The sequence below is a fragment of the Branchiostoma belcheri genome, unplaced genomic scaffold (assembly GCF_001625305.1).
Source record: "Branchiostoma belcheri isolate BF01 breed outbred unplaced genomic scaffold, Haploidv18h27 scaffold5, whole genome shotgun sequence".
NCBI classification, from domain to species: domain Eukaryota; kingdom Metazoa; phylum Chordata; class Leptocardii; order Amphioxiformes; family Branchiostomatidae; genus Branchiostoma; species Branchiostoma belcheri.
This window is the reverse complement of record NW_017804131.1, coordinates 1,105,050-1,125,552: the sequence shown is the minus strand read 5'-3', so window position 1 is coordinate 1,125,552 and position 20,503 is coordinate 1,105,050. Positions and strand designations below refer to the sequence as shown.

At 38.4% G+C, this 20,503-nt stretch overlaps 1 protein-coding gene across 1 annotated transcript in view; it reads left to right on the top strand.

The window, feature by feature from the left end:
* Positions 1-20,503, top strand: part of LOC109479966 (phosphatidylinositol 4,5-bisphosphate 3-kinase catalytic subunit alpha isoform-like) — a 46,628-nt gene that overhangs the window by 13,503 nt on the left and 12,622 nt on the right. Inside the window, 4 exon segments of the mRNA XM_019782051.1 lie at positions 168-303; positions 572-814; positions 18,961-19,152; positions 20,312-20,467. Coding sequence (XP_019637610.1) covers positions 168-303; positions 572-814; positions 18,961-19,152; positions 20,312-20,467 — 727 coding nt within the window.

The following is a 20,503-nucleotide window of genomic DNA, read 5'->3' as shown; positions in this document are numbered from 1 at the left end:
CTCACTCACACTCACTCACTCACTCACTCACTCACTCACTCACTCACACTCACTCACTCACTCACTCACTCATTCACTCTCACTTACCAAACTCACTCACTCAATTTTCACCACAGCTAGTCACAGGTTACATGTTGACCTTTGCACTCGTGGCTCTGTCCAATCAGGAAGAAGACGAGAACCATGGGATTGACCCCCGAGCAGCAGCAGCAGTGTATAGAAGAGTACCAGAACAGCTATGTACTGAAAGTGTGCGGAGCTGAGGAGTATATGCTGGGCAGATATCCCATCATACAGTATAAGGTAGGATCAACTCTTGTAGGATCAACTCTTTGTCATTATTGCTGGCTATCACTGTCTACCAGAGCCACCTAGCACATAATCTTTGTATTGCAGCCTGTCAAAAAGTTAGGCATCTTGGCACTGTAGTGTTTGAAGTCAGAATTTTGATAGAAGTTTGGTAGTTAGGTAGAGGCTTTAATGGTTTGAAGAAAATTCCACATGGGTACATTTAGAAGATTCATGTAGCAAATTTCAAACTTTGATGCATTTATTGTTTGTTTGTTTACAGTACATTCGAATGTGCCTGTCGAGAACCAGATTTCCCAACCTGATGTTGATGTCCAAAGAGGTAGTGTACGCCTCGCTGCCAGAGTCCACATTCCATCTGCCGTCCTACGCTCGCAGGGGGTCCAGCGCCGTTCTCAATCCCTCCAACGGCACGGCCCAGATCCGCTGTATCTACGACATCCAGAGTCCGCTCAGAATAAAGATTCTCTGTGCAACATACGTCAACGTAAAGGAACATGACAAGGTAAGTTTTACATTGTTATACCCAGGCAATATGACACATTGTGGAAATCAACTAAGGTTTATATTCTCAACTTTTCCTAAAACTAATGTACATTATGGAGTGGAGCTCGCTGCCACTAAGTGAGGGGCATCATAAACAATGTTTAGAGGTAGATGTTCAAAGGCTACATGTATGTGTAACAAGTTGTTTGGTGCAATATAGCTAGCTGCTGCTGCGCCGCGTGCCTGCAAAGTTGGTATGTTATGCTGATGGGTGGTTATACTGGCGATACAGATACAGAAGTTGCCAGTCTTCTAGACTCAATGTGCAAATTCTTCATTCATGTGCTGCCCTGATACTTTGTGCTGCCCTGATACTTTGATACTAAGTAGTATTATAGTAGTAGTAAATAGGTGCTTGTTGAGATTGCTGTTAGTGATCACAACACACAGCATAAAACTTGTTGAAGGAAACCATTCCGACACACGTCCCCAGACACCGATAAGGCTGATTGAAGTTCCTCCCCACAGGAATGAGAAAATGCTATCTAGGAGATAAAGTGATGGGTGCAAATGTGCATTTTTATGGAAAATGACTTCTTAATGTCATTATTTTGATCAGGTTGCCAAAGCAGGGAGCGAGAGTAATTTGCCACTTGTCCTCTAGGGGGAGAGTTAATTTGTTTAGTTTGTAATTGTTTTATTATCCACGTCAACTTTGCTTACTGGAGTCATAAGTGTTACCGTCATATTTTGCCTTATTGTAGGGTGTTTGTAGCAAACTCTGAGTCAATCAGCCTTGCAAATCATATGATGACTGCACTCTTTTGAAGAATACTGGTACTTGATCTTAAACATTTTAAGCTGAATGTTGGATGTATTTCTGGAGTTCACTTCATGTCTATTGCAACAGAAACCAGAACGCTCTTGTTAAATGTGTGTCATTGAAACATAGTCACTTTTTTTCTGTGACCGCATTGTTTAACATAGCTTTCGAGCTGTTTTGTGTTTATCCCATGCCATGGATTTGACCTGTATACCGTTGCTCATTTCTTTAGCACCTTACTATCATGGGAATGCACGTAGAATGAGGAAAATTTCTGAAAGATATGAAATATCAGAAAAGTTTTCTTCATCACAGCCCCTTCAACTGGGGAGGAAGACAGAAAACATCATAGGGGCGGGCCACTAATATTTAATCATGGAAAAACTAATCAGCATGGAGTATTTTTTAATTCAATTTTGAGAGTAACTGTCAGGTAAGATTAATGTTGTTTGCCCATGTAATTTTGAATGATGGATGGTTGTAGGAAGAACACGTCACAGATTTGGGAAGAGCCCTTCTCTGATGGATGATTCTAGCAGCAGCATATCTCTGTTTTAGGTTCAGTCTTGTTAATGTACAATGGTTCATTCACTTTGTTCAAATACAAAAATGTTTTCTCAAATGGGATGAATGGTACAACTACCCCTGACATCAACAACTTGATGTTTTAGCATGAAACTTCATCTGTGTACAAGTCATTATGAAATAGAGACTAAACTTTAACTGCCAATGCTACAATGAATTGGGACTTACCCTAAAATTTTGGCTGACCCCGTCAATTCACAGATTTTAATGTTTTTCTAAAGTTCATCTGTGTACAAGTCATTATGAAATAGAGAGTAAACTTTAACTGCCAACACTACAATGAATTGGGACTTACCCCAAATTTTTGGCTGACCCCGTCAATTCACAGATTTTAATGTTTTTCTTAAGTTCATCTGTGTACAAGTCATTATGATATAGAGACTAAACTTTAACTGCCAACACTACAATGAATTGGGACTTACCCCAAAATTTTGGCTGTCAGTTCACAGATTTTAATGTTTTTCTTTAATCGATACTTTGACTCAGTGCTATTCAGACAGGACTGGTTAGCCCTTTGATAATTTGATTTATCACTGACCTAATGGCATGTATATATCATTTATGTGATATTTACATGTTTACAAGATTGATAGGATTGGGAGATCTAGAGGAACCACAGGCAAAAAGTCCCATGGAGTGTTCTTGTTAGGGCAATGTCAATAATCTGTAATCTCCTATTGTTTTCTTTTTTTCAGTCAACTCTCTTATCAAAATGGAATTAGTACATATTACTGTTCATTGATATCAACTGTTGTAGATCTTTTCCAGTTTTGCACAGCCCCCTTCCTACATGTTTATGGTACTCGTTGATGAATTAGTCTATCCATTGCCTGTTAATTATTTATTTGTTTTTATTTTGATTAGAATCCATTTCCTCAGTGCAGAAAGCACATCCCATATCCACACAAACAACTCAATGTACCCGTGGTTAGTCATTAATCTTACCAATGTCACCTTCAATATAAAGACATTTAGTCATCGCTGGGACGATTGTGAGGGTAATGCTTAGTATGGTTAGCTGAGTTCACCCACTTACTCTCTCAATGCTCTGCTTCATACAATGATGTGATTCATGTGAAAGTCATCCATCCAATTACTACAATGTCGCAATAGGTATAGGTCAGCATCTTTATTACGCTATGTTTGACTATGGTATACATGTGTGTTATGCCCTACAATACGCATGTTCTATGACTCGAGGAAACATGTTCGTTACAGGGTAGGTCCTTTATTTTTAACCTTAGCAGCAAAGATATAGAAACATTAAAATTCTTGGGACAGGCTTTTGCTTATTTTTAGAGTCTACAGTTTGGTTTTATGATGGTTTCTTAATATATATTATATTAATCTGGACTTGTTTATGTGATCAAAAATTGTCAAAGTGTACAATGTATGTAGCAATGAACATTTATCATATTTAATATTTATCTTCCTTGTATACATGTCAGGTATCAGTTTGCTTGAATGTCTGTTTGTATTTGTGGTAGACACAGAAGAATCAGATGTATAATATGAGATGATTCGGGCCATGTAACCCTGCCATGCTCCAATCTGGTTAGGGTTGTTCTGAACAGATTAACCTCAGAAGTGATCCATGTCACAGCTGATGAGCCGTCCTTCCTTTAAGGAAATTTACCTTGTCTCCAGTCTGATGAGGCTGAAGTAAGTGGTCAATCTGAAGTTAATGTAACTGTAATCGAGCTTAACTATGCAGCAGGCCATGTCTGTTACTAATGAGGCTTGTATCCTGTATAGAGTCTCCAGTGTAATCCTGTTGTTTTCATGCAATCATGGTTGGAGACTTCATGGCTAAATTTGATGATGGAAGTCAGACAAATTTGCTACTGAAATACAAGTCAATAGCAATTATTGCAGACCTACAATTAGATAGCTTGCTAATCAGTAGGCCACACTAATGTAATCTTTCAGTTATTGAATTCCTGGTACATTTTTTTCTGATTTGAAAAAGAAAAGAATTTGCCCCAAATTTGCAGTTACATTAATGATATTAAGCTAAAGAAAGTCAGGTTTGTTTCTTGCCCGCATAGTGAATTTTCTGCAAAATAAATAGTGGGACCCTAAAAATGGCCAGTGACTTTCCTAAATTAAGATGACCAGTGTTATAATGAATGATACTGGTATAATTAAGAATAAAAATGTGTACCGTATCTGATCGTGCTTAGCTATAATAGCAAATCTATGTAATATGTACAAATCACAGTGCTGTGCCAGCTTTAGTGTAAGTGTATATATGGCTCAAAAGCACTCACATATAAACAGTACTGAATCACATGTATCATATACAAATGTAAGTGCTGATCCAAAGCTACTAGTATGACACACAGGTTAGTTTTATTATGAGGTGTTAGGTAATGCAGTTATTTTTGAGGCGTGACTGACTACGTGACTCGCTCCACGCAACTGAATTGCTGAAGTCCACCAGAGCCAAGGTGACTCCCTCAGTTACACACCAAGGCTTGTCCGGCGTGATATATTGGCAATCCTTGCTCAATTTGCAGGTGGTGGCCCTGTGGAAATAACAGTTCCATCATACCAGCCTGTTTGCATATCATCTTACTTTACCAGGAAACCAGTCCTGCCAAAATTTCTGATTGACATCATCAGGGTGATGTCACACTATCCAGCCACAGGCTGCTGCAACTGTCTGGAATTAGTCACAGATGACTGCAGGCATTAGCTTAGAAAATTGAGTTTCAAACTCTTACTTCTGCAGAGTATTTGCATGTTAAGTACATGTATTACCTCAGAGTTTGTAGTGTATTTGTATGTTAACTTGTATGACTGTTTTTCTAAATGTGTATATTCATATCACTACATCATGAGTACCATATTTTAGGGATGGCTGATCACATTTTACTGTTAATCTGTTGATGCTGAAGTGATCTTTATTTTAGACTGCTGTACATGTAAACTGTAACACAATTCAGGATGCACTCCTGCAATGTTTTTATTAAATAAAGTTCTACATTAGGTTTGAAAGTTCTACATGTAGCTGTAGAGTGGCACTCAGGAAAAACCATGACACAGTTGACACAGTTGTGGGCAACTGTAGCAAATTGCTAATTTTAGCTTCACCACTGACAAAGAGGAAAACTGAATACAATAAAATTCAATAACAAAACACTTAGATTTCTTACATCTGTTTTAGTCCTTGGCCTTAAAGGAGCTTCAACAACACATTTTTTTTTTGTGGTTGACTTAAGTCAGATCGGTCAGTGACACGTGTAACTACTTTAAGCAGTTAAATTTGCTTTTGCGGAAGGAAGGTCAATGTAATTTTGTATTGCTATTAGATTGGTCTCTCCTACCGGCGATTACTCAAAAAGGTTACGGAGTATTTTTGATGGAACCTTTTTCTGTGATGTCATTAAACGAAACTTAGGGCAAGAAATGAATGAATTCTGCAGAACTAACTACATTACAAATGTCTTTGTGGGAGCATTGTCCTGTGTCTGCTGTGATTTTGAGCTTGAGTCACTTCCGAATGTCCTTGAATTTGGCTCTGCGCTAATGAATCCAGAGCGGTACAGACAGCTTGTATTTCGATGAAATAATGAAGGATAAACCCTGATATTAAACAGGGGACAAGTCAAGCATGGGACGTTACATTAGGCAAAGGGCTGTCTGTCTGTGCATGGATTGTGAATGTCTCCTTGTCTGTAGTATAACATGTATCTTGACTTTTCAACTAGATAACGGATGAGCAACTTTTTAGAAGGAAGTACTGTATCTTGTCTTTTCAAGTGGGTCATGGGTGAGCAATTTGTTTTGTAAAAGGAATTGCTGTGATCGTGAGGATTCCATGAACTTAAAATGAATTTGGAGTTTATTTCTGGTAATACCGTATGTAATATTTGTTTAACAAGTTTATCAGTATCTGTACAGCAATGTACATTTTTTTTAAGAAGGCAGAGAGATATTTTGATATTTTTTACAGCAGTTACTGATAACAACTGTGAAAACATTACTCTGCATACTTCCTGAAATCCTGACTTTTAAAAGCTTTCCATATGTCTATATGTAAGATCTTGTTGTATCAAGAGTACAACGTAAAGTGTTTTGGAAGTTTGATATCATAAGCTGTAAATGTAGTACAGAATGATCCACCATGGACAGCAGCTTTATACTTGGAAGATCCGCACATCTTCTATAAGACTCGTGTACTTTAAAGCTCTATGTTATCTGTTTGTGCACACGTCAGGATCTATATTTACAAGGTTCTTGACAACCGTAGCGTCATGGGGCTTAGGCAAGAGTCACGTGGACATGCATGTATCTACATGTAGATATTTGCACGTACGCACTCAAGTGCTTTGAGTGCAACATGACTGCTTGTTTGGTACCTAGTTGCACTTTAAAAGTGTTGATGCTCAAGTCTGCAAATTCAGCAACTTACATGTAATAATACTCTTAATTCATTGTACTCATTCTCATCATGCCAAGCCTGAACTGTTTTACCAGTTAACTGTTTCCTCTCCAGTTGAGTAAAATTTCTGCAGATTGAAGGTTACAGTTGATTCTTCTATAATTATGCATTACGTATGGAATCCTGCTTAGGCAACAATCTACTCAGCCATAAACAACTGTATTCTGCTAATGGATTTTCTGTCCTTTTGTATCTTTCATGTCTCGCTGTGATTTAGCATAATGATTTGTCTAAAGCTCTGGGAGACAGTTATGTGTGATGTCATTAACCCAGATTTGAAGAGAAATTGGAGCAGGCCTGGACGGATCATAGGATGAACAGGTACTTTACTTGGGAGAGGACTTTGTGAAGGTGTTAGAACGAGTGGTGGTGATGAGATTTACAGCGATCAAAACATGGAATGTTCTTTAGGGATTAGGCCACACAAATTTAAGTAATGTGTCATACAGCCCCTCATTTCGTTGTGTTGCCAAACTGGAAAGAAATCAATGGCAATCCAATAATTATTTCAATCAGTTGGGAATTTTTTATTAAAATTGAAAACAATATTTTCATAGACTTTTCATTGAAACTGTAATTTGTAAAAGCTATATTCCCCTAATGAAAAAGGGACCACTTTTTACACCTTTGCCATGTAGCCATGTATTTTTCACCAATATTTTTTACTATTTTTCATGGTGATGTCATATATTTGCAATTGAAATGTTTTTGCCTCACAAAAAAGTTATGATACGCTTGGATATGGCATTGACCATTGATAAATGTACCATTGACCATTTCAAATGGCAACACCCATTTACGAGACGGAAACACACTTAGGAGTCACTTATATCAGTGTGACTCATGTTTCAGCACCAGGGACAGCTACTACAGCTATCTGAAAGTCTCTCATTCTGTTCCACACAGCATCAGTATCAGTGTAAAAAGCCTTCAGCAGTTAAGTTACAGATACCAAGTGTGAATGCCATTCAGTACCAGGGACAAATACTTTTACAGCTTTGATTCACAACTTTAGCTATGTCAGTTTCAAACTCAGCATGACAATTCTGAATAGGATTTGAGAAAATTTCAACTTTGAATATTATTCAGCTAATGACAACACCCGTTTACAAGATGGAAACAGGCTATGAGAGTGTAACATATATTTCAGCACCAGGGACAGTTACTATAGCTATCTGAAAGACTTTTACATGTGTAAGGAAGACTCTTACAAGGATTGGTATCAATGTGTCATTCTGTTCCAGGCAGTATCAGTATCTGTGTTCAGTAGCCTTCAGTAGTAATGTTACTGATACCAGTGTGAATGCCATTCAGCACCAGGGACAAATACTTTTACAGCTTTGATTCACAACTTTAGCTATGTCAGTTTCAAACTCAAACTCAGCATGACCATTCTGAATAGGATTTGAGGAAAATTTCAACTTTGAATACAGTATTATCCAGCAACTGACAACACCCGTTTACAAGACGGAAACAGGCTTGGGACATTGTAACTTACATTTCAGCACCAGGGACAGTTACTATAGCTATCTGAAAGACTTTTACATGTGTAAGGAAGGCTCTTACAAGGATTGGTATCAATGTGTCATTCTGTTCCACACAGCATCAGTATCTGTGTGAAAAGCCTTCAGCAGTTACAGTGTAAGTTACAGATACCAGTGTGAATGCCATTCAGCACCAAGGACAGCGTTGTAGATGTATGATTTTGTAAGAATACAGTAAAACATGAAAGCAACACAGCTCTCCAATGCAGCAGTATTGGAATATGATAAAGTAACATACATGTACAGCTTATGGAAGCTCTTAATCATTTGTGTTTGGAGGGTTGACAAATATTCTATAAGTACACGAGCTGCCAGTGCAACTTTCCTCAGGGATCTATGCTCAGCCTGTAAAATATAGCTGACAAAGGAGGACGTCTAATTAGTCTGCTGTTTTATTTCCTTCAAGATTTTGGAGCCCATATGGTAGTAGCACTAAGTCCCACAGGACTTGTCACTGCACTGCGCAAATGTGCTGCAGAAATATCCAGTGCAAGCAGTAGAGCTGTGTACCGGTACGCAGTACCGATACTGTACCGGTAAAATTGATTAGGTACAGGTCCAAAATACCTAATCCCTCAGTACCGGTACTGTACCTAAACAATTTCACACCAATTTTATGCCTATTTGTGACCGCAAATGTGTAAATAGCTGGTTAACAATGGGTCCCTGTGTAAGGACAGTGTGTTCATGAAAACAAAAACATATATATAGCCTATATTTTATCTGAGCATTCGCCATAAACAAAGAATAAACCTTAACTAATCAAGTTTAATTTATAGTTTTTTTTGTTATTGAAGGAGTTCAGAAGAGCATATAAATTGGTCGAATTGTTCAGGTACAGGTTCAGGTCCGGACCTGTACCTAAACCTGTGTACCTGTACCTGTACCTGTACCTAAAATTTGTTTAGGTACACAGCTCTAGCAAGCAGAAGTCATCATTTTAAGACCATGGATTTTTGGTGACAAAGTTTCCGCTGGGTACCATGCATTACTGCAATTCCTGTTTTTTTCACGGTACTTTTATGTTCACTGTTTTCACTGTCACTTCTGTACCGTGAACTTATCATTACAGTTAACAAATAATTCCTGGACGTTCCTTTTCCTTCATCTGTCGCCACCATGAATATGTAGTTCCGTGAACATGTTCACTTTTCTCAGACCGTGAAATTTTGCTACCGTGAATTACAGTACGTTTTTATAAACCTACTTGGATCTGTGCTTGATTAATCTGATGTTTATTTCCCGGTGGGGTAATGTTATTGCTGTATGTGAGTCATGCTGTGCCGATGAAAATAACCTGGCTCTGGAGGCTCGCAGTCCTCAAAGCTTGAAAGGAAATGAAATTTTACTGCATTGTTGATTGGGAGATATAATGCTAGTAAAAAACAACCAAAAGAAAAGATGCACATATTTATGTTGCTGGGTACCTTGCCTGACTTGTTTTGCGAGGGTTATGGCTTCCATTTGATTAGTCTGCTGATTTATTATATTAAAGAAAAGCAATGTTATTGGCGGCGACAGTTCAATCAGCATGTACGTCACTTCTGAAATATGGGTTTCAGTTCAACATTTATATGTCAGGTATATATGTGTACATGTACAGTATCATGGCTGCTATGAAATTGGAAAAGAAACAGCTACATAAACCACCAAAGCATTCTCTAAGCCTCCTTGTATTTCTGTCTTTATCAAGGTTTTTAATCAAACCACTGGGACAAACTTCTATATCTAAGTACAGACGAAGGTCACAATCGATATTTGGACTTGGCAAAATTGGAAAATGTGCTCCTGATGTAAAGTAGCCAGATGTGAGTGCGTCATCCTTGGGACTTGGAATATGGCCAGTTTTGGATGAGATCAGATGGTGCAATCACAAGGAAAAGCTGGCTTTAAAACCACTAATGATTTTTATGTGGGTCAATTGATATGTCAGAAATTACATTGTTCTGACAAGCCATTGAAGCATGATGTTGTTTTTCACATTAAAATTGTAAAGGAAAGGTGCCCTTAGAAGTCATGGTCCCAAAAGTATCTTTTTGTGGAATTGAGTATGGTTCTTAAAGATGAAAATGTAAAAAAAATTGTGGTTACTAAAAGATCATTGACTCAATGACCTATAAAAGTTTTGCGAAAAGGTGCTTCCATTTTTGACTCCACATGGCACTTTCTCAGCACTGTGGTTGAAAGCTGGCTTGAGAAAAGGGAGTCATTTTTGTAAAGAGCAGATCGTAGAGATGGATTGGTGACACTCGTCCTGAAAAGTTCCAGGTTTCCTAAATGACCCGGCTGCTTGGAGGGTGGTCTGGGAACAGACACTTTAGTGGGCTTGGAAAGAAATCAGAAAGTCACGGAACGTTGGTGAAATCCAGGTGTCAGGACTATGATAAGCCATCCTTCCCCAGGAGTACACTTCCTCTGAAGACTCACGGTGTTTATAAACACTAGAAAACATGTACATCATACATGGTCAATAGAAGGCCTCCCTTGAGTAATTCAACTTAAGTACCGATACCTCGGTTGACACATAGCTTTTACATTTCCTACATGGTCCCAATGGTCTTGGCATTCCAACAAACATGTAGATAGTACGGGAGAGGTGTGTTTGTTTAAGTCAGAGTCAGAGTGTTCTACATGTATTGTAAAGTTGAATGTCAGTGTTTTCACATTCGTAAAATCTGTCACATCAAATTCAAAGATGAGGAACTAAAACTAGTGACATATTTTTGGTTTTTAAATGTGACATGTATGCAGTAACATGTAAACAAAGTCTTTTCTGGGTTCAAACTCAAGTAAATAATTTGTTTATCCTATGAACTGGTATTCCTCTAAAGCTGTTTCTTTATGACTTGATATTTTTAACTTAAGACTATCAGTAAGTAAAGGAAGCAAGATACTTACACTTGTCATACAGGCAGTTTATGCATGTGTTATGAACAAATCTGGAAGACAAGTAAGTATGTTGTTCAACATGAACATTGTGATCTATTCTGGAGACATGGATTTGAAAGATATTTTCTACATGTACATAATTATACATCAAAATTCACACTGTTGGAAAGGTAACAGCGTTAAACATACCGTGCGATATGAAAACAAAACACGTAGTAACGTATGGTAGAAAATATTTACACAATTCATTCAATTTTTAATATGGCAATGTTTCTCACTTATTATATCATACAACATGTAAAACAATCACATCTCACGATAGTCCTGCTATAACTAACACACAATACAGATTTTTGCTGTTACACAAATGTCAATAATGATGATGAAATGCCAGTGCAGTAATGGTATTTTTCATCCCTGGGTACAGTTACTACAGAGAAGAGTTTACTTGCCACACATTCACTTACCAATATGTTGACATTGTAGGAAACCTATGAGACAGGCACATATGGTTATGAATATTAAATATATATAATATGTAGAATATGGACAGAAGTTAAAAAAGAAATATAGTTAATGCAGGTCATGCAAGGAACAAGGCTGTTACACAAAGCAAATACTACATGATTGTGTGTATAATTGAGGAAATGCTACAGTTATGTTCATGGAAACTTTTGCCTCCTTTCTTTCATGTAGAGCGAAAACAGTTTGTAATAGTCCTTACAATAGAGCATTTTGGAGATTTTGTTTCCCCACCAGTAGTTTCAGTGGACCCACTTAATGTGAAGGCAAGTTAGAAAGTTACAAGACTAATATGTGAAACTGTACAATGTAGGCATCAAGTCAAGTTCACACTCATCTGATTGTTTTTCATTTTTTTAACTGCAAACTCTACCACACTGCAATGTCAGTAAGTTGAAAAGTTGGCTGAAGACTAGGAATTTATGGAACTTTAAAGTTTAAGCTTATAAGGCTAATAGACTGGCATAACTAGGACTATTAGGCACTTTTTACACACAGTGACTCCTACATGACTTAGGGTATGAACAGACAATATTCGGCACTTGAGTCCTAATTTTTCCTTCTTTTACCAAATTGAAGAAAGTTCTGATTATATTTTTTAGAATATTTTATGGCCTTTTGTTGCAAATTTTTCTCCCCTTGTAGTATTCTGTTGCTCACCTAACCATTTGTGAAATAATAGTATAAGTAGATACATATCACTACAATAATGTTGGCTACTGCTGCAAATATTGACAGCAGAATGTTCACAGTGTTCCAGAAAGTTGTCTTGTCTTCCTCTGCTTCCGATAAGACGACATGTCCATCCGGTTTGTTCTCATTGCGACTTCTTTGTGCAGCTTCAATGTCAGGATCCATGGTGTGGATTTCTCATGCACGGCTGTTCACACAGTCCTATATGCTGTATCCAAAAGCTGATGCCCTGTGGTTTTCAAAAAGGCTGTAGAATTTGTAGAAAACTCTTGGGAAGCTTTTGACAATTTATTCCTCAGCAGAACAGGTCAGTTGTATATTGTCAAAGAAACAGAATAAGTTACCGGTATGGAAAAGATGGAATTGCGGTCCAAATGCCGGAAAGCATGCAAAGTTAGTCGTCCAGTTCAAGCTTAATACCGTATTTTTACAAATCCAGGGAATAATCACAACAAAGTGTTTTTGTGCAGTAGAATTTCACATGAGCAGTCATGAAGTTGTAGACAATGATCCTTAACAGGTTGTTACAGTGACTGAACCTCAGAGCTTCACTGTGAACTGTAAAAGGCCGACAACATCTTGACTGGTTCCTTCGATACTTTCCCCGAGGCACAGACAAGTTTGCCACACCATATCCTCCACAAATGGCTGGTCAGACATCCGCAGGGTTCTACTCTTCTCTCTAACTTATGGTGCTTCACGTAAGCTTCAAAGCTTACATTTCTGAAAGAAAAATATGTCATAGTGACTAACTGCGATACAGGGACATTATTTATATACAGCCTACAGGTAAAACACCCACTAAGAGATTCGGAATTTACGATTTGGTTACCTACGCCTACGTAGTACCAAGACTTTCCAACAGAAGCATATTGGATCGAATATATCCCAAGGAAAAATGTGTTTTCTAATCTTAATTGGTATAAGATTTGATAGTGTATGTAATAGTGCATGTAATTGCTTTGGACAACATCAATACAATAAGCCAGAGGCACCTATAAATAAATGTTACTAGCTCTGGCTTGTTGATCAAAACATCCCGAGGTACTTTTTTTTTATTGACATATTTTGTTTGACAAACCAGAAAATGTTTCCGAGTGGTTTGCCGAAAAGAACGATGGTACGAGTCAATCAGAATGTAGATGTGGTGATTTAATGGTGAATGTGACATGCATGGTACATTAACACAAGACTTAGTCTGATATGCAATGATACAAAGCCTGACATATTATGTGTAACCATAAACAAACAGTGAAGAGATGAAATACAGTCAATGACCCAGGAATCAATGCAATTTGCCTAGAGAACCGAACCATATAATTGAAGGATGATAGTTGCACATTATCTGATGGAAGAAATAGTGTGTGATGCCAATGGTGGTTCCAATATTCTCAGGGAATACACTGTAATCCCCATAGATTACTGCAGGCTATAGAAGTAATAATGTGTATGTCAAATTGTCATGGTAGACAATTTTTTAGATACATATCATAGCTTATTGTTCTGTTCATCATATTAAAGCTCTCTATAAGCAATTTTGCACACAGTCAGGAGATTTGAGCAGTGCAAGGCTTTACAAATGTCTAATCATGCAGTAGTATTAAATTACTATAATTGACACAAATTTGGTGATATGCTAACAGCTCTTTTTGAAGCTTGAAACACAACTACCTTCTGTACTTTTTGTCTACTCAAACATGACTTTGTTGTCACATGTAATTCTATGACTTCTCCATGGCCATTCATTATTTTCTTAATAAATGTATTTCGACAGTTGTAAACACTGTTCAATTAGTACCACACACATCAGGCACTTTTGTTAAGGACCATTTGAAACAATTTGATCCCTCTCTATGCTGTTACTGGCATACATTTGGTGAAAGTTCAATGAACAGTCACAGAAGGGAGCATTTAAAGTTTCAAACATGTCAGCTTCTGGCCACACGTAGACTTGTGTCCCGGCAAAGGTCACTTTAAATGGCGTGTAATTTTCCCAGGCCTTGATTGTTATGAAATTTCATTAAACTTTAAGCCTCCAAAAGGTCTTGGAAAATGAAGGTCATTGTTACGGAGGTTAATAATAGCTTGGTGCAATGAAAGTTCTCGACATGCCATTGGTAAGGCTGATGAGTTTGTACATGCAAGTTACATACTTAAAGTAGACATACATTACTTAAAAGTGAATGTTTGTAGTAGTACTGTAACTCATTTTATTGAACAGTTTACTCATTAAATTATGACTATCTTCACAAAGATAATGCTCTTACTTTGCTGAAACTTGCATGCTTCAGTGGAAAGATTGTAATAGGTATAGAATGAGACAAGGGAATTAAAAATTCTCCTTACACTTTTGGGACATGACCAAAACAGCTTCATTCAGCAAAATTAGGCTGTTATAAATGTTACAGTTAGACAGATGTATAGTTATATCATTTCTTCTTCTCCGATAGTGTAATGCAAAGGATATTCAAGTTGAATATGTACATATAATTTCTTGATGGTTATCATTCAGATTTTACTGCCTCCAATGTCTATATTTCCTCCGTGTACATTTTGTACCTAGTGACCTCATGGAAGGGCCTCTCGGTTATGACGAAAATTTACTCATGAGGGAGAACCTGAGTCGACTACCGACCTAGCACAACCTTGGCTTTGACGTGGGGCGTAAATCACGCCGGCGGATAACAAGCTTGTAGTACACGGCCATATATTCATGACCTATACATCCGCTACAGATGTGTGCTGATTATTGTGGGCTGTGCTGCTGGATGATGATTGCCATCAGTAGTACATGTACATACAGAATCCGATGTATACCCACAGCATGATCTATATGAATCCATCTACTGTATGCATGTACATGTACTGTGTTTGGAAAATCTATGTTTGTACCTCATTTTCCAACAGTAGCAAGGTGAAGGAAAAGGAAGGATAATTCGTGTTCCCAAAAAAGTCTGTTGGAACACAGTTGCACATGTCAGCCCAAACACGAAAACACGCAGCTGAGTCTTCGATTCTCATATCCAAGTAGACTTAATACTACACAAAGTACTCAGTTTCAACAGAATTAATTGTACTAAGATCGGAGCTGAACAAATTTGAAGGAAAACCTAGACTTTGTGTAAAGGTTTGTTGGATGGAAGAGATTAATTTTACCACATACAAAAAATCATGCTTGACAAAAAGAACAAGATATACAAAAATGTAGAATTACCTCACCTCGGTTTTTAAAAGTCCACTCTGGGATTCCACCTTGAGCGATGCAGAAATGACAACACCGTACACCGTACGCACAAACACAGCTGACCGGCACTCACATCTGAAGATCAAGTGGCTACTTGGACAGTATTAAGTCTTGTTTCTCCTCGGGAAGAAGGCTGGATTAAGAGTCCATTTGAGGCTTGCCCCACATGTCTTGAAGGTGGCAGGTACAAATCCCCTCGCACCCCGGAAGGAGTTTACACCTTGCCACGGGCTCCTGAGTGGCGTGGGTAGGATAGAGTTTCTGCGTACATGTGAATGTGCCTGAGTGTCAGACGGGAGCCGCGAGACAGACTACCAAGGCTGCGGGCCGATCTAAACGCAACTGCTGTTTCTAGTCACGGGATGCATGTTCGATGCATGTTCCTGCACAGAAGAACTCAGAAATCAGCTATGAGAATTGATAATATTAATTATTAGTCAGCTATTGAATTCTGCATTTACATTTTCCAGTGTATACATGTACATGTATAAACTTTTTGGTCAACAAATATAATTTATTGAAATAACTGCTTTATACAAATCTGAAAAAGAAATTAAACAAATTGGAAAAGATTATAAAAAGTTAGGAAATTTGCCATGTAGCGTTTAATTACTTCATGTTTGCATGGAATTGAAAGGTGATCAGAAATAAAGTGCTTTGCTACCTTTCTGGTCAGTGAACATCTTAGCCATTTTGCATATTGCCCTCATTTTTTATGACCATTACTGATACATATTATATTTGCATCATTTTATGTTGTACTTGTACTTAGGCATGTAAGATGACTGTCACCATCCATTGATGTACATGTGCATGCATGTCGAGCTGACACACTAGCAATTACAATGTGTTTGCCAGTTTTATTTGATTTGAATAGAGACATGATTTATCTACTGGGAGTGATTGGGGCTGACAAAGACAGAGATTAGAAGCTACACGTACAGTATACAATGTGCAATATACTTCCAGAGACACACTCATATAATTTTTACATCTGATTGTATTGTTTATAATTTAAAAGAACACTGACAGATGTAGATGTATGTAAATCCAAATTATGGAAAATACCAATATATGTAACAATATAGTATATGTTACATGTAGCTCTTAGTATTACTATTGCTTGTGTACATGTATTTTATATTGCAAACTCATGTTTTTTCTGTCAGTGAAGTACGGTTTTGTTGGAAATAATGATATACACATCATTGGTCATGGCATACAATTGAAAACTCATTTCTGTTTTCTTGTAAATGGAATGATTATAGCTTGCAAGAGACAGACAAATCTCAGAAACAGGGCCAAATGAAATACAGTTTAGCCAGTCTTGTACTGATGTTTCACCTGCCCTTCGCCTCCACCAAAGTTCATCTATTTTCCATCAGGTAGCGATCTCCCCAGCATTGATTCACAGCGAGCGAAACGTCACTCGGCCCATGTGTTTTAGTGTATATATCCGGGCACATTACTCCAACCGGTGCCACTTTGCGGCGTCGTGTAACACCCATGGGGTAACACGGAAGTGGAATAATTTTCCCTGTCGTGTCAGGATAATGGTCCTGGGAGACCTCCCCAGCCAGGGTGGGCCATTAATCACAGCATGGTGGATGGGGGGGATATTCTATCCATCAGGTTACATTATTGGGCCCGCGTCCCCCGATACCGGTACCAACAGGTGGATCTGAGGAGATCTGTTCTGATTATGTACAAGACAAATGGGTTGGGAACGCTCGTGCGGTCGTGGGGAGGTCTACCAGCTACGCAATCTGGGGGAGGGAGCCGCGCAGCGCACTATCTATATTTATCGCCCCCACGGAATAAGCTTTGGTCAGAAATAACCAAAAGAAAGGCAGAGGCTTTTCTGAGCAACTCTTGGAGGATAAGACTGAGATTTATGGTATTGCGCTGTGATGTTTTTGGAAAAAGATGAGAATAGATGGAGCAGGTAGCATGTATCATGTAAAGTGCTGTCATGACTCAGACAGGTGGTGTGCTGCCATGCTTCAGATCCTGTTCCCGCTAACTGTACATAACAGTGAACAGTACTACAGGACTGTAGATGGAGATTTCCAGTGTGTAGGTTCTCAATAAAAACTCTTTTTGCTACATTTTTGCTAAATCATTGAAAAGAGCCTCATTTGTTGATTGCTGTATGGTTATAAATTAGTACTGATTGTCACAAATTTGCAGCTAAACTGAAGTGCTAACTTAAAACGAACATTTCAGCAGCTCAAGAAGAATTGATATGACACAGGTTTGAAATACTACATGGCTGACATGCTTGGCTGAAAATACCACCTTCATGTCCATTGACCTCTTTTTGTAGTATACAATATGTACATGTACATACAGGCCTAGGCAGGTGTCCTTATATCAGGCAGGGCTACATGTAGTTTTAAATTAGCACTTCACCACAAGGGTGAGTCATAATATTGTTGTTGGTGAACATGCATGTATGCATGTGTTTCTGAAGAAAGTGAAGTCTGCCATCTCTGATTGCCAGGTTGTTTTACATTGTATATCCAGTCACTTCATTCTAGGATAGTACAGTATTTGAATCCAGAGAACAAATTAAAAATAGACCAAAGAAGTTCAATAAATGAGTGTGTGCACATTTCTCTTCAGCCTGTAGTATCTCCCTGTCTTCCCCATGATTTGTCTGAGGAGGAAGGATAATTAAAATGGCCTGGGGCATGCTGTAGTAATCATGTTCATTCATCATTATGATTATATCATGTGTCGTTTCGTTCCTTCAAGATCACTCCCAAATCCGGGGAGTACAAGACATCTCTCGGTCATTAATCAATTTTAATTATCTGTGATATTGAGTTTGCAGTAATCTCCTGATTAGTGTTGAGGCGTTGTGGTGACTTGTCGTATTCCGTGTTTTACGACTGAATGTTCGTGCCTGGGGTAATTGTGTGTAATCATGTATTGTATTATTAGTTCCTGGGATTACGTGATTAGTATCTTGTCAATATTGAGTCCTGGAGGAACAAAGCTACGTGCAGTTTGCTTCAGAGCTCTCTGGGACCCTTTGAAGGGGAACAGTTTTATGTTTTTTTCAGAACATAACATAGTGAAATTGATTTTCTTTGTGGAATGAACTGTGCCCAGTGTCTGTATAGAGTAAAAAACTAAAACATAACAAAACAGTAAATTAAAAAACCGTAAAATGAAAAACAGTAAAAGAAAAATAAATTAAATAATAGTAATAAAATGAATCTTCACAAGAAGATTGATATCAATTCTGTTGTCAATAATGTGTAAAGCCATGGCAGCCATACATCTACATGTACTTACACATGTATAAGTTTCAAGGATGAAATATGAATTGTCTTGCAATTAGCCTTCAGGCGTGGGTTTGGACGTAAAGTTTGTTGTTACTGTTATTAACTCCTCTCCTCTTGACTTTCAGATCTATGTAAGATCAGGAGTGTACCATGGAGGAGAGCCCCTCTGCACGCCGGTCAACACAAACCGCGTCCCGTGTTCCAACCCGCTGTGGAACGAGTGGCTGGAGTACGAGATCGCCATCCCGGACATCCCGCGGTCGGCACGCCTCTGTCTGTCCATCTGCTCTGTCAACAGGAAGAAAGGGAAGAAGGAGGTGAATATATGCACTTCCCACTTTCTGTGTGTAGGGACAGTGCCATTTTTGTAGCCCTTTGTCCGCACAGGCTACTAACGTAGGGGCTTACATGTAAGTCCACTGGTAGTGGAGTGTGTTCAGCTCTAGTCTTTCTTATACATATAAGTGCTAAGCAGATAGTCTCTTGGATTTATCCTTACCCTGCTAGTATATCATATGCGTTATAGACATTTTGTTATTTTGTATGTTTTGGTTTATGTACTTGTAGCTACTGTAACAGTTACAGTATCACATTAGAGGGAGAGAGGTAGACTACATGTATACAACAGTATGAAGCAGTATTCGGTTGTCAGTTTGAAAATGTGTCCTGTCTTCAGTCACTCAAAATGTTTTAGACAGACTCAGCTACATGTACATGTACATGTACCTGTAGGTATTAGCCTCACACAGAAATTGATTCTGGAATATTTACCACTTGGGGGCTGTCTTTTGTACAATTCCAAAAGTATGATGCAGTTGAGAACTGTACTAACAATGGAACTTCATGTTTCATGATGTTACTTCTAGAAAGACATTTGGAATATATGCATGCATGGAAAGAGTCATGTTCCGTAACTCACCATTCCAATGGTTCTCTGTGTCTCTGTCTTTCTGTGTCTGTCGCGGCTTCAACAGGAACAAAAGGGAAAGAAAATCATTGAGGTATGACCTGACCGGAGCATGCGACATGTGTAGTACATGTAGCTGTGATGTGTTGTGCCATGGGTCACCATTGTACCATCTAGAGTAGACCAGTAGTCAGTACTGTTGTGTAGGTTCACATGTTAGTCAGTCATAGTTACAGTTACTGTAGTGTGTGGAACCCAAAGGTTCCAAAGTGTCCTAGGCACTAGTCTGAAGAGTCTCATTAGAAGAAAATGTCTTTGTCAGGAAAATGTATTTGTCACCCAAAGTTGTACCTGACATTCTTGAATACATCTTTGTTGTCATGTATATCTTGATACATGTATGTACATATTACAGTCATGTACAACCCAGAGACAGTTCTGGGTGTTTATGTGCTATGAATATTAGCATTGAGGCTAAGTTTCATATACCATCTACATGTACCTGTATTTATCTGTTGAAGTTATGATATACAGAGAAACATCAGCAGTGTTTTTGTACCTCCCTGTAGGACCACTGCTGCCTGGCCTGGGGGAACATCAACCTGTTTGACTACCAAGGCAACCTGCAGAACGGCAAGTACCAGCTCAACATGTGGTCTGTGCCCCATGGCATGGATGACCTGCTGAATCCTATTGGCTCCACCGGTCAAATCCCAGCAAGGTAGGTCCAAACTGACCAATCAAGGCTTCCCTTACATAGC